Source organism: Setaria viridis, chromosome 9 (assembly GCF_005286985.2).
Source record: "Setaria viridis chromosome 9, Setaria_viridis_v4.0, whole genome shotgun sequence".
Classification (NCBI taxonomy): Eukaryota; Viridiplantae; Streptophyta; class Magnoliopsida; order Poales; family Poaceae; genus Setaria; species Setaria viridis.
Genome location: NC_048271.2, coordinates 2,720,764 through 2,735,551, shown reverse-complemented (window position 1 = coordinate 2,735,551; position 14,788 = coordinate 2,720,764). Strand labels below are relative to the sequence as shown.

The window sequence follows — 14,788 nt, the reverse complement described above, 5'->3', positions numbered from 1 at the left end:
GCACGGCGGCGGGGATAGCGGCGGATCGCCGGCGGCAGCGCCGGTTGATAAGTAGCCGGCCTAGAATATTTTCAAACAACCCCCTGATGTTATCGGAATATTTGCAAAATGCCCCCTGGTCAGATGGCAGTCTCCGCCCGCCTCCGCAGCAGCCCGCCGCCGGCGTCTACCCTGCCTGGATCGTGAAGCCCTGACTCAATCCATCTGATTCCTGTAGCAAGGGCGGGGGCGCGCACGCGAGTCGCCGCATCTTGGCCGCGCGCTGGAACTCACGGCGTGGCCAGGCGAGCACGACGAGCCCCTGCTTCACATGATCGCCGTCGATGCCACAGGCCGCCTCCAGTGCGCCAACCATGGCTGCTGCTTCGTTTGCAAGTGGTGCCTGCTCCGCCAACCAATCCCAAGATAAACTGGATTGGCTGGCAGCACAACACCACCAAGTTCATTGCATTTACCAAAAAAATCACGCAACAATGACAGAGCCCGGGTGCATTGGATTCTTTGGTTTCAGTCTTTGAGATGACCTGATCAGATGCATTGCTGTTGGCAAATGTTCTCTGGAGTCTGGACTAGCCATCTTTGAGATGACCTTCTAGGGCTGAAGTTGTGCCCAAAAAAGGGGAAACAACAATAGTAAACCATCGCTCTTCTGCACAATCCAGTGAACGAATGCCTCTTTATTCAAGCCGCTTTATTGAAATGGAATGGGTGAATATGATACTGATATTTTGACATGTGAAAAGGCAATTTTTTCGCTGAAGGTACGCAGAATGGTGTCACCACTCAAAGGTCAGAGCTTGCTGTGATTTGAGAGTTCCTGCTTCAGTTGATCTCTCAGGACTCTTCTCAGAAGCTTGTTGGAAGCAGTTCTTGGGAACTCGGGAACAACTTTGACATAGCTCACCTGTCAAGATCAATAGTTGATTCCAGTGATGTTAGGGTACGCATGTTCATCTGATCATTTGACCTCGACAACAGAAAAGGGAAAGTCTTACCTTGAAAAGAGGATTGAGGTTCTTCTGAATGGCTCTCTGGAACTTGCTCTTGAGAACGTTTACATCGTATTGGGCCGATCTATCTTTCAGCACTGCTAAGATAGCCAGATGTTCCGGTCCACCACCAGCAGGCTTGACACTAACTGCAGCTGTTTCTAGCAGTCCCTCATCGGCTCTGTTGCATACCCTTTCTATCTCTACTGAACTTGTCTGCATATGCAGATGAGAACAATGTTGGTTTGGTTTCGTGAAATGCAAGATGGCAACAAGGGAGCAGAAACATTGAGAAGGGGAGGTTCAACCTTAATTCCTCCAAGGTTCATGGTGTCATCTGCTCTGCCCTGTACAATATAGTACCCACCTACTGTCCTCTGGATTATATCTCCATGCCGTCGGAGTTGCTACAGCACCATTACAAAATAAGATCATTCACCAGTTTTATTCAATAGCATGCAATGTGAATAACTGATTCAGTACTTCAGTTTGGTTCAGCAAATAATTTTACGAGTGTACAATGCTGATGGTATGTTCAGAATAAAATTCAAATATGTTGCTTGTTAGAAAATGAGGTAGGCAGCCAAACAACGATGATATGTTGCTGGTTAAAAAGTTCAGGTATGAACCGCTTATTTAGCAATCTAAATGGATAACTGCGATATGCAAGTCCATACCCTTCCTTTGTAAATGGGCATGCCATCAAAGTAAACCTTGTTGTGGTCAGCATTGAGAAGCCAATTTGTAGCACCAAAATACAAAGGGAAGAGACCCACTTCTCCAGCACAAGGTACATCATCAGGCTGCCATAGACAATTCAAATGGTTATGCCTCAAAACAATAAACAAACTTGAAATTTTTAAGGGACGATACTTACATATGGAGTCCCCTGTTCATCAAGTATGACAAATCCAGTGGACATTGACGCACCACTAAAAGCGCCGAAGACTTGCGGTTGCAAAAGACTACCTTGAATGTATGAGGATGCCAGCTCCGTGCCCCCACAGCATTCAACAATAGGCTTGTATGATGTGCGTGAAGTTAGCCACAGATTATCATCAATATCAGATGCCTCCCCCGTCGTGCCTAGTACCCTGCAAGTATAACACTGTAACCATCCTTCTACCAGATTGTGATGAAGATGAATGCCTTCAGACAGTGTCACTTACCTGATTTTGGTCCAGTCAAGCCCTTTAGCACAGTTCGCAGCTTTCCATGACTTCACCAAGCTAGGCACAGTTCCTAATACAGTCACACCAGCATCCTGCAAAATATTTTGCAGAAATTATTGAGTTGTATGCACCAACCAGTTCAACCCAAAAGCTTAAGCTGATAGGAAAAGGTGGGCAATTCACTTATACTCCAACACTCCCCCTCACATGTAGGCTCCCTCATGCCGCTATGTGAAGATTGGAGTTGGCTGCAATTATTTTATTTAATCGCGCTTGCCAGGATTCAAACTCGAGACTGCTGGCCCTGATACCATATTGAGTTGCATGCACCAACCAGTTCAACCCAAAAGCTTAAGCTGATGAGGAGAGGTGGGCAATTCACCACTCCCCCTCACGTGCAGGCTCCCTTAGGCCGCATACGTGGAGATTGGAGTGGGCTGCAATTATTTTATTTTAATCGCGCCTGCCAGGATTCGAACTCGAGACCTCTGGCCCTGATACCATATTGAGTTGCATGCACCAACCGGTTCAACCCAAAAGCTTAAGCTGATGGGGAGAGGTGGGAAATTCACTATACTCCAACAGAAATGATCTTGAAGTGCATAAGAACAGACTGATTTTCTTTGTATTTTCTGTTCTACTATGAATACGCATTGCTCAACATTTAACTAACCATACCTACTTTACTGAAAAAAGGGAACTTTAATATACGGCATTAAATAAAGATGAATTTGGCTGCATATTGGGTGGTTACTTAACATATAGAGGTATGCTAGAGCTGTAAACAAACAGATGTGAAGTAAGCTATGCCTATGCTACTTGGACAGGGACTAATGGAACATAAAATACTGAAACTCAAAACCAACAGAACTACAATATGTGCAAGGAGCAAGAATAAAACATTTTAAGAGCTGAAAGCAAGTGAAGGTGTATGTTATGCCAAACCCACCTGTACAAATTTGCAAAAATCACGTCCAAGTGGAGATCCATGATATAAAGCCAAAGTCGCACCATTAAGAAAGCATGAGTACAGGATTATAGGTCCCATAACCCAGCCCAGATTAGTAGGCCAGCAACCAATGTCCTCTGGACGAACATCCATATGGGCCCATGTATCAGCTGCACATCTTATGGGAGAAAGTTGTGCCCATGGTATAGCTTTTGGCTCCCCTGCACAAGAAGCAAATGAAATAGCAAAAAGCAAATGTGAAAATGAAATGCAGTGCAAGCAGAGAAAAAGAAAGGAAACAGTTCTAGGATATACCAGTTGTTCCTGAAGAAAATAGTATATTAGTTATCGCATCTACAGACTGATAAGCTGGAGAATAGATAGATGACCTGCAAATCCAAGAGATGATGCTACTTATATGAAGAAATCACTTATTTTACGATGAAGGCATGTCAATTTTCACAAAAGAAGAATTTCAGAATCGTCGAAGCTCAAGATGCCATTTATTCATGTGTGACAAGGGAAAGAGAAAACAGAGCACCTACCTTCCAGCAGCACGAGAAAGAAAGTCTTTCCAGGACATATCACCATTCCTCAGTGTAACTCCAAGGTAGTCTCCATTTGCAGGAATCACAACAGCTTTAGATGAAGTTCCTTGCACGACACGGCTAAAGAATGGAAGTATTATGAGCTGATCAGATGTGAGGTGATGATAGGTATTTAATTTTAGTATTTCAGTTCAGTGAATCTTAAGGTAAAGAAAAGTTGACCAAATAATGCAAGTGGATGATTTCACAGGATAAGATCATATTTAATTCCGAACTGCAACAGTTACATACTAGGTGCAAACATCTACAAGAAAAATAAGTTCCTTTTTCTGATAGGAGACAAAAGAAGACAAGTTTTTTTTTCTTTCGAAAATGAGCAGATTAATTTAACAGAACATGAATTTGAACTAAATAAACTGATCCTATACCTGTAAAGTGGAACTTTCTTGCCTCCCCTAATAATGAAATCCTGAAATTTGTGTAATTTAGAATGAGCCCACATCTAGTTCTAAATGGATATACCACCATGAAATGCTTGCTTAATCTCTTACCTGAGTAAAAATTGCCTTTGCTTTTGAAACACCCATGCGAGTACCAATCTCCTGTGGCGCAAAACTATCTGCTATTGACACAACAACAAAGCCACCAAGGACGATTGCCAAATATATGATGACTGCATTGCATGTCATAGGCATGTCTATTGCAATCCGATCCCCTTTCTGGAACATGGTATCTAGTGCATTTGCAACAGCTCTGAAAAACGACATGGCAACAAAGCCGTGATGAAGAATAATTCACAGATGCGAATATTGTATGCTTCTAACTCTTAGTTCAGGAGTAAAAACATACATCACTTGACTACGAAGCTCCTTCAGTGACATACGGTTCACTGGATGATCATCAAGACCTTCATCCCTCCAAACAATAGCAGTACTGTCATCTGTCCTCTTCAAGGAAGGGCAAGGTAGCAGACAGCATTCGGCAATGTTGAGCACCGCTCCTTGAAGCCAAGTTCCCCCTTTCTTTGATCTATCTGACGTACTTAGAATTGCCTTTGGTTCTTGTTGAAACTTGAGTGCGAGCTGCTTTAGCACCATTGACCAGTAGACCTGAAAAGGGAATCACCTAGGAGGCTAGGATCATACTGTTGGATGCAAAATAAAGAAGGGAGAACTTCTGAAGTGTCTTTTTTTGGTCTGTTGACTCATACATGGAGTATTTTATCTTATTAATTAGAGCAACTGACCTCTTGGTTTTCTACTGAAAACCTGTAAAAGTGGCTAAAACTTGATATAGGGTCCTTGTATGATGATTTTAACAGCTTCGGTCCATTTGCTTCCATCAATCTCCCCAGGTTCGTTTGCTTACTGTCAATCCTGCAACAACCGGAACGCTTATGCTACTAATTAATGCCGTACAGCATACTCGGTACAGGTACACCAAGAGCATCTACAGCCTAGCTCTGTAATCATTCTCTAGAGCCTGTCAATCTCACTGAATTGGTTAGGCACACAGCACCAAGAAATGATGCTATCAGCTGCTTGATACACGCTTGAAATTTGCAGTGCATGTTACGGTTACATCACACAACAGTCAAGGTGGTACCGTGCTAGAAACGATGCTCGTGTTGACCAATGGGGTTGAAGCTAAGCTACTAGAGATGAAGCTGCCCCGTTTCATTCATTCATTGCAAAAAAAAAAGAGAAAGAAAGAAAGAAAGAAGAGGATCGCGGCGACCGGCGATCGACTTACGGTGACGGGAACCAGTACGGCGGCGGGCCCCGGGCGGCGCGGTCCCACCCGGCGTAGACGGAGTAGTAGACGAGCTGGTGGAGCGCGTGCGGGTGCTCCGGCAGCAGCACCCCCGCCGCCGCCACCGCCGCCCACACGGCGTCCCCGGCGGCTCCCGGGCCGGCCGCGGCCGCAGCGGAGCGGAGCGCCGCGAGGAACGCGCCCCCGTCGGCGGCCCCGAGCCCCGCGGCCCCCACGTCGCCGGGCTGGATCTCCCACACGCTCCCCCTCGCGCTCGCCGCCATATGATGGCCGCGCCTCGCCTCCCTCCCGGTCTCCCTTGCTCACCTGCTGGTGCCTGTGGGCAAGCAGAGCACCAAGCAGCGGTAGCGTTCCTGCGCGCGATCCGTGGCGAGCTGAGCAGGCCGCGGGTGGGTTTGTTTCGATTTCAATCGGTTAGGTAGGAGGTGCGGTGCGGCCCGTGCGATGTGGCCGTGCGCGCCTGGTGACTGGCGAGCTAGCAGATAGCGGCGCTGCCACCGAGCCCCTCCCAGTCCTAGGGGGTCGGATTCTCCCAACAAGTCAACCATGACTGTGGCTGCAGGCATTTGATAGGCGTTTGGCTCGTTTGGGCTGCGCCGCCAATCAAGAAGAAGAAGACAATCCACGATCCCGATCCGAGGAACAAGAATCGGGCGATGCGTACCAAGAGAAACAGTGGACGGCCCCGTCCTGTGTCGCTAGTCATTTCGCGCGCGCTGAGCATCGCAATACATCCAAAACCTCTCCCAATCATTTCCCAACGCGATACACGTCGGCCCGAGGCGTACGTGCAGCTGCCGGTAGCTGCCTGCCTGGCTCGTTGCTGGCTGATCCGTCGCTACCGCTGCTCCCGCCACTCCTCAACGACAAGCCGGGCTCCTCACTCGCCGCGCGCGCCATGGACCCTCTCGCCCTCCTAGCGCTCCCGCGCGCCGCGCGTCCCTTCGCCGCCACCGTCGCGCCGCCATCGCGTTCCACAAGGCGAGGCGCCGCCCGCCTCGTCCCGTCGGATCATCGGTGTCGCGGCGGCGCCTGCCGCCGGGCGTCCGCGTCCGCCGTGGCGCCCGAGGCGCCGCGCGCCGACGAAGCGCCGGCGCCCGCGGAGGAGCGGTTCGACTGGCTGGACCAGTGGTACCCGTTCGCCCCCGTGGGCGAGCTCGACCCCGGCGCGCCGCACGGCAAGACGGTGCTCGGGCTCAGCGTCGTCGCCTGGTACGACTGCGCCGCCGGCGAGTGGCGCGTGTTCGACGACGCCTGCCCGCACCGCCTCGCGCCGCTCTCCGAGGGCCGCATCGACGGCAAGGGCCGGCTCCAGTGCGTCTACCACGGCTGGTGCTTCGACGGCGCCGGCGCCTGCCAGTTCATCCCCCAGGCGCCGGCGCTCGGGCCCCCGGTGCACAAGAACGCCAAGGCATGCGTGGCGTCGTACCCCAGCGTGGTGCAGAACCAAGTCCTGTGGTTCTATCCGAGGACAGAGCCTGAGTACAAGGACGTGCTGCAGAGGAAGCGGCCGCCGTACTTCGCCGAGATCGACGACCCGTCGTCCTACACCGTGTTTGGCATGAGGGATTTCCTCTACGAGTAATTAGAGGCTCAGTACAGTGCATCGTAAAAGAGCTCTTTTCTTTTGGATCTTGATGCTTCTTCGATTGCTATGCGTTGATTTCACCTTCCATTTGCAGGTACGATATCATGATAGAGAACCTCATAGACCCTGCTCATGTCCCATACACACACAGGGGGCTGCTACCCACCTTCCCCAATGAGGAAGATCCCGGAAGATACGTCCCTGATCCGAGACATGAAGAATATGATCGTTTATCTTTTTCATCTCAAAATCTCATACCAATTTGGTTTTTGAGTCAAGAGCTCCTTGCTGCTAACTGGAAATGCTCATTCTTTCACAGTTGAGCACGATCGAGAAGGTGGCGATGCAATCAATATAAACATAGAGCAAGCCAGCATAGCGGGTTTGTATCGATCATGGAAGGAGGCAGCATCCAATTCGAGGCGCCCTGCACATTACATGGCACAAATCCTCGTAAGCCTAGCCTACCCTTCCTTTGTCAATGCAAGTAAAACTGTGATAAGGAATCCATAGAGCCAAGTATAAATGAATTGTTTTGCTTTCTCAATTACTCTGTTCTTTTCTCCGACTGATCCTTGATCGGTGTATGTAGCTCAATAACATCGACATTGAGAGATTGAGATATATTTGGTCTATTTGTGATGAGTGATTGACTGGATGATTTGAGGCTTTATCGGTTAAGTCTATGTGTGCATGATTTGCTAATGGCTAATCGGATGTGTTATCTTTGTGTGCGTTGTGTTTTGGCTAACCATATGTTGTATATGTTGTGTCTCTTGGCTTGTGATGTGCAGGAGTAGGATGCAACATGGCGGTCGACGGCATGAGGTGAAGGTCAAGCGAAAGGTTCATGCCGATGTACTAGGACTGTGAAGGGTGGACACGGGTAGCCTTGGACCGAGGGACCTAAGGAGTCCGGTCATGGGCGATTCACATGGTGCACGAAAGAGCAAGAGTACACGGATGGTGGTGGAGACGGCGTCGGCCGGGTCAAGCGGGACGGAGACGAGTCGAGTAGGCGGTCCGGGAGCCAAGAGTGAAAGACCTGGAGACGTCGGAGGCTTGGCAGAGGGCGGACATGCGTCGACATTGGTGAGTCATGTTGGATGCCGCGTGTAAGAAGATTTGACCGGTTTGCCCTCAAAAGTGGGGATGAGTCACGCCTGCAGGGTGTGCGAGAAGATTTGACCGGTTTGGCCTCAAAACCGGGGGACGAGTTCGGTGCGGCTGGACGGTGTTGAGTCGGAGGATGTGTGGCACCATCGCGAAGATTGCGTCGAGGCGAAGCTAAGTCGTGAAGGCGCTGGGCCCATTTGATGTACGAGAAAAAAATTGGACGATTTTACCTCTGGAGTATTTGAGTTGTGTGCTTGATGTAAGGGCATTCTGATCATTTTCCGAATGCCTAGTCACCTCTTTGAGCTAGTTTGGATTTGAACTTCTCATTTGTGTTTGTGAGAGTTTAGGGTGAGAGAGGGAGAGAGAGGAGTGGATAATCTTTTTGCCATCCTAAGGCTCCCTTTGGTTGGGCTTTCCAACCTGCTTTTGCTTTTGCAAAAGCCAAAAGCCAACCAAAGGGCCTAAAAGCTCTACGTGCTTTTGTCCAAAAGCTACTTTTGCTCTAGTACAAAATCAAAAGCACCTTCCCCCCCTGCTTTCAAGTGCTTTTGGGGTAAAAAATTACCCACCTGCCACTGGTTATGATGTACCCTTTCATCTAATTTTTCTCTCCCGCACGCACAGACCGTTCACCCGCACGCATCTCGCCTCCCCTGGCCGCCGGCCTTCCTCCCCTTGCCGCCGGCCAGCCGTCCGCCTCCCCTGGCCGCCGGGCCTCGCGCCGCCGCCCCCATCGCCCCCGACGGCCGCCGGGCCTCGCGCCGCCGCCCCCATCGCCCCCGACAGCCGCCGGGCCTCGCGCCGCCGCCATCGCCCCCGACGGCCGCTGGGCCTCGCGTCGCCGCCCCCATCGCCCCCGACGGCCGCCGCCTCCCCTGGAGCCCCCATCGCCACCGCCAGGTTGACCGCCCGCCGCCGGCGGCCCCACCGCCCGCCGCCGCCGCCCCTTGACCGCCCGCCGTCCGCCGCCCTTGACCGCCCCCCATAAGGTAAGTATGAACTTTTTTTTTATAATTTGTAACACTTTTTTTATAATACTGGTATGCTTAGGTTTTCAGAATGGAGAGAGAGAGTTGCTGATAGATGTAATAAACTCAATTATAGTCTAATACCTAACGACTTATTAAGTTTTTTAGTGACTGATACTCAGGTTACAAGTAATATGCTTTTTACACATATACATATTGAGCCTCTACTTTTAGATCACAAAATGCAACAGAGAACTTATGAATATACGGAAGTATTAAAAGCACCATAATTATTTATACTAATTCAATTATTTTATGTTGTCAGGTACAATTACAATACAAAATCAAATAGGAAGCTACCTGCGAAAAGGAATTTCTTGAGGTATGAACAATCAATTGTACTGGTATGAGATAAATCACTTTTCTACTATCAGTATGGTTAAATGCAAAATGATAATTCAAAACTATATAATGGATGAACGTTTGTACTTTGACATCTATGCTTATTTATTTCCCATTTGTTTAATAGTTGGATAGTTGGATTCATAGTTATGACTTAGCTTAGTTCTTATGAGTTTTCTTTGATTGGTTGAAGAATGGGTGATAAGGCGGATTGGGGTGATACTTTTTTAAGGCATTTGATTGATGCTTGCAAAGAAGAGATTGAAGCAGGGAATAGGCCGATGGGAATTTTCGCTACTACCGGTTGGAAGAACGTTGTTTCCAAGTTTGCAGAAAAATCCGGTGATACGAGAACAAAAAAACAATTGAAGAACAAGTTAGATCTTCTGAAAAAGGAGTATGTCACGTTTATGGAGTTCAAGAATTGTGCAACTGGTCTTGGATGGGATGAGGCAAAACAAACTATTGACTGCTCAGATGAATGGTGGGACGAACACCTTGCTGTAAGAACTATGTTTCTTCATAATTATATTCTTTTCATTCTTTCTTATGGTGTGCCTTGCTAATTTTTTTTCTAATTGTAGAGATGCAACAATCGTGAGAAAGGAATCAAATGCCACCATATAAAGTTTCGAAAACAAGGACCCAAGTTCCTCGATGACCTGCATATCTTGTTTGGCAAGGCACATGTAACTGGGTCTTCTGCATCCTGTCCTGGAGATATATCATCCGATGAGGCAAGTGATGATAATGTGGATGAGGTAGTGAAACCTACGCAGAAGGATATGACAGTGAACCTAGGAAAAAGGAAACGCAAGGGTACCTCTATTGGTGTTGAAGAGAAGGATGAGAAGAGCCCATTCTTTCGTTTGTACAAGTCCACTTGTTTGAAGATAGAAAATGCTGCAGAGATGATCTCCACAAGTGTTGAAGCATCATCAGCTCCTCCAACTAACCTAGTTCCTACCATTACAGAGACTATGAAGATGGTGAAAGAATGTGGGGTGCAAGAAGGAACTGCTCTAATGCACACAGCCGCTTCCTTAATTGTTAAACCTGAATTTAGGGAGCTCTTTAGCTCTCTAGAAACAACTAAAGGTAGACTGGATTTGATTGAGAGGGAGCTAGAAAAGGAGATGATGAAGCGCCACTGATTTGTATTGCCTGTTTGTCAAACTATTTATTGTCATATGTGACAACAATTTCCCTATGTTGAACCATAATTTGTTACCCTATATTGAAACATTATTTATCTATTAGTGTGTTATGTTGAGCTTTTTCATTTAGTATTGTCAAAGATATTTGTTGTATTATTAATGTACTCATGTCTCATGTAGATGGATGATACATTGGGAGATGTGGCTAAAGGAGGGCAAAAAGGACTACTACTGCTAGCTGAACTTGCACAGCATGCTGGTGCTATTGGAGAAATGGGCAACTTGTATACTGAGCGGTATTTGCACAAAGATGGATATAGGGAAACGTCAGAAACTGGAATTCAATGGGTGATGAGGTGTATGTCACGTCCGAGATATTTTTATAAGATGTTTCGGATGAGCACCGAGATTTTCGATAAACTTCATAATTTGCTAGTCTCTACTTACGGATTGACCTCAACCAACAATGTTTCGTCTATTGAGTCATTGGCAATGTTCTTGTGGATCGTCGGAGGACCACAATCTTTTTCACAAGCTGAAAATTGTTTCACACGGTCACTTTGGACAGTTCACATGAAGTTTCACGAAGTCTTAAATGTTTGCGCAAGTTAGCTAAGGATAATATTAAGCCGAGGGATCCTACTTTTTCTACGGAGCATGAAAGGGTGAGAGAGGACCGTTTTTGGCCATACTTTAAAGGCGCAATTGGAGCAATAGATGGTTCACATGTCAAAGTGGTAGTACCAGTGGACGAAGTGGTTAACCACACATGCCGTCATGGATATACATCTCAAAATGTGCTTGCTATTTGTGACTTTGATATGAGGTTCACCTTTGCGGTTGCCGGGTGGCCGGGTTCTGCACATGACACACGTATCCTCAATCATGCATTGGCAAATTTTCCTTCATTTCCCCTGCCTCCTAAAGGTATACATGATTCTTTCAACAAATTACCTGAATTTGTATTAAAATGTACCTTACTAACTTGATTTTGTAGGAAAGTATTATCTCGTGGACTCAGGTTACCCAAACCGAATTGGGTATCTTGCGCCTTTCAAAGGAAGCACATACCATATAACAGAATTTCAGCATCGTTCGGGGCCTCCTCAAGGAAAGTACGAGATGTTCAATTTTTTGCATTCATCTCTTCGTAATGTCATTGAAAGGTCTTTTGGAGTCTTAAAGCAGAAGTGGCGTATTTTGAAGGACATGCCAAGTTTCTCACCTCGTACTCAGAAACATATCATTATGGCTTGTCTTGCATTGCATAATTTTATTCGTGATAGCAATTTGTGTGATAAGGAGTTTAAGAGATGTGATGATGATGAGGATTACTTGGTACAACATACATGTGGTATGAGACAAACACAAGGAGATGATAGTGACGATGTGGACAATGAGGATACCATGAATACCATTCGCACTAGGATAGCTGATGCTTTGGTTAGTGCGAGAGGAGGAGAGTAATGTTGAGGGTTGGCATCCTTGTATAGAACTTTTTGATCGATATAGTTCTATTTATGTGGACCAATTACTTTAATGGATGAAAAACATTTAAAATTTATTTTTTGTTTCTTCCTAAAATAGTGGTTTACATTTGAACTAGTGAACGCATTATTTTGTTACGAGCAATTTGCATATAAACACACTCACAGACCTTTAGGGGCATTACTGGTATTTCTTACACAGCCTACAGTTTCACAGCTCCTCTAACCAAACGGTTTTCTGCTTTTCCCACAGCTGCTTTCTCACAGCTGCTTTTCCACAGCCCACAGCTCACAGCAGCTTTTTCCAAAAGCCACAGCCCAACAAAACACACCCTAACTTTGTTTGTGATTTGAAGTGGCTGGTAACCGAATGGTGGGGTAATAGAAATTCAATCCCGTGCTCGATTGCTTCATCTCCTAGCGTTTTTCTTTTTCGGTATTTTCGGAGTTATTTTTGAGGATTTTTCGTTCTTCGCATTTGAACTCAAATCCCGCAAGGTTTGTTGGGGGAATTTTATTGCTAAGATCTTTATGAGCAACTTTGATGTGGTCCCCCTCAAATCCCTCACGAATTTGGCTTGAATTTTCAGTTTTCCTCAAAACCGTGTTATTGGTAGGGTTTCGATTTTCTCCAAAATCTGCGATGGATACTTGAGCTTTTCGAGATCTTTTCTATGGATCTATTAGACCTTGGGGTTGTGCATCTATAGCTCAAGTTTTGTTTCGAATCGTTGAGTTTTGAGGGAGGATTTTAGATTTGAAGTTTGGGCGGAGTTCTTGGTGTTCTTCGCTTGGTTCTTCTGTTCTTGTTTGTGCAGGGCATCGGGCGGAGCAAGTCAGGCGCGGCAGCACGCGCATGCGCACGGGGGCACGCGCACGCAGGCCGCGCAGCGCAGGCGAGCAGGCTCGAGCGAAGCGGGCCAGCAGCTGCGCAGAAGGCCAAGCGGCCCAGTAGCGGGGAGGGCCAGGAGCTCGCAGGCCCAGCAGCGCACTGGGAGCAGGCCAGCGGGAGCAGAAGGCCCATGGAAAAACGCAGCAGGCCAGTGCACGCGTTGTGCATGCGGCAGGCCGAGCAGGCCACCAGCAGTGAGGCGTCCCAGGCCCAGCTGCTCAAGCACGCACCACAGCAGGCCGTCAGGGAGCGCACCGCAGCAGACCGGCCCATCAGCGACAGCGTAGCAAGCAGGCCGACAGCAGCAGCTTAGAAACTTCAGGGAAGTTTATTTCTCTTCAACTCACTTTCATGCTATAGTAATGCTACTGTTGATTCCTTTATTTAAACAATCATGACCTGTTTACATGCTAATTATCCTTTGCATGCGAGTAATTTGGCTTACGTATTCAAGATACTATCTAGTGCTAACCCTTGGCTAATCACTTATCTTGTTTAATCTAGAATTAATTATCCTTGCTTGATTAGTTAAGTAAGTGGTTTAGTAGTAGCTTGGTTTGTTATCTCTTGTGCAAGCTTTTAGGAGTCACACTTTGCGTTTGCTTCCGCTACGCTCTGAGCGTTTTTAATCGTTTTCAGGGTGAGCTTGTCATGAGTTGACTTGTGTCATCTTGGTGATTCGACGTGATGTATATTTGGGGTGGCAATCGAGATATAGACCTTGTTCTCCGAGAAGAATTTTAAAGACTCTCATTCACCCCTCTGGTCGTCCGTCCCCGTCCCAATCCTTCAGACATGGTACATTCTTCATGCAGAACGTTGATGGTGAGGTAGAGCCTTGGTTCATGTTCGTGATCTTCTGCGTCCCGGTTTCTCCTTGGAGGAGCAGGTTGATCTGGTTGTTCCCGAGAAATGGTGGTGTTTGGCTCCACAAGATCACACCGCGGTAGTACTCCCACATGTTCACGAATCGTATATTCGACTCAGATATGTACCTCCTCCATATTGAGGTATGAAGTTTTAAGCGGGAACATTGTGCTCAACGTGTTCCTTCGCTCCTCCCCGATGGTAAAATTCTTTTGCAGGAGCACAATTTTGCCGCGGTGGGCCTTGATAACTGGCATCAAGCTTGCTATGTGCCCACATCATCGGACGGCATGGTCATCGCCTTCAGGAACTGGTTCAGAAGGCACTGCAAGAACCAAATTGTTTGGGCAACTCCACAAGTGGACCAGCTACCATCAATTAAAACCAAGGATAAGCTCTTAGACAGGTAAACACGTTACCAATTTCCATAGTGGCCTAAAACATAAAACTACTGAAGCTTGTGATGCGTCACTTTCTGATGGCGTCAACAATTGGCTCGTTAATTTCATCGAGAAGAACTTCTACTTTGAGGATTATGTCCATGCTTACAAGTAACAAGTTTAGTCCACCCTACATGCATGTTTCTTACTAGGAGATTGCAGTTGTAATAGAAAGGTCAATTTGTGTAAGATGGCGAAAATTATAATGCGTGCAGTTATCAAATTTTTAGCCATTGGATAGCGATACACGATTCTTGAAAAAAGAAAAAAAAAAGATGGTGATTATACATCCTTTATAAGGATGATAGGATAATCCAACATGCCAAGGTTTTCCAGGGCCTTTTGAATTCTTTGCACCTTTTTATCTGGCCATTTTCACTACAGGAAAGCTAAAAATTACCGAGTGTATTTTTTTTGCCGAGTGTTTTTTTTCGAGC

The 14,788-nt window shown here is 46.9% G+C and overlaps 3 protein-coding genes across 3 annotated transcripts; 2 read left to right on the top strand and 1 right to left on the bottom strand.

The window, feature by feature from the left end:
• Window positions 1-662: 662 nt before the first annotated feature.
• On the bottom strand, window positions 663-5,868 carry LOC117838270 (probable CoA ligase CCL12). The gene is made up of 14 exons (XM_034718226.2): window positions 5,411-5,868; window positions 4,905-5,034; window positions 4,508-4,767; window positions 4,210-4,411; window positions 4,087-4,127; window positions 3,656-3,778; window positions 3,426-3,499; window positions 3,111-3,331; window positions 2,159-2,253; window positions 1,867-2,083; window positions 1,667-1,792; window positions 1,298-1,396; window positions 996-1,205; window positions 663-904 (listed from the first exon to the last, which is right to left on the bottom strand). The coding sequence occupies exons 1-14, from the start codon at window positions 5,692-5,694 to the stop codon at window positions 791-793; spliced, it is 2,196 nt and encodes a 731-aa protein (XP_034574117.1). The 5' UTR covers window positions 5,695-5,868; the 3' UTR covers window positions 663-790.
• A 201-nt stretch (window positions 5,869-6,069) lies between these two features.
• LOC117838271 (protochlorophyllide-dependent translocon component 52, chloroplastic) lies at window positions 6,070-14,678 on the top strand. Its single transcript, XM_072290732.1, is given in 8 exon segments — window positions 6,070-7,012; window positions 7,114-7,212; window positions 7,337-7,395; window positions 7,398-7,472; window positions 13,077-13,103; window positions 13,879-14,054; window positions 14,130-14,317; window positions 14,319-14,678. Coding segments are annotated over 8 exon segments (1,455 nt in total). The 5' UTR covers window positions 6,070-6,329; the 3' UTR covers window positions 14,467-14,678.
• Window positions 9,703-10,697, top strand: LOC117838272 (uncharacterized). The gene is made up of 2 exons (XM_034718229.2): window positions 9,703-10,011; window positions 10,093-10,697. The coding sequence occupies exons 1-2, from the start codon at window positions 9,703-9,705 to the stop codon at window positions 10,660-10,662; spliced, it is 879 nt and encodes a 292-aa protein (XP_034574120.1). The 3' UTR covers window positions 10,663-10,697.
• Window positions 14,679-14,788: the final 110 nt, after the last annotated feature.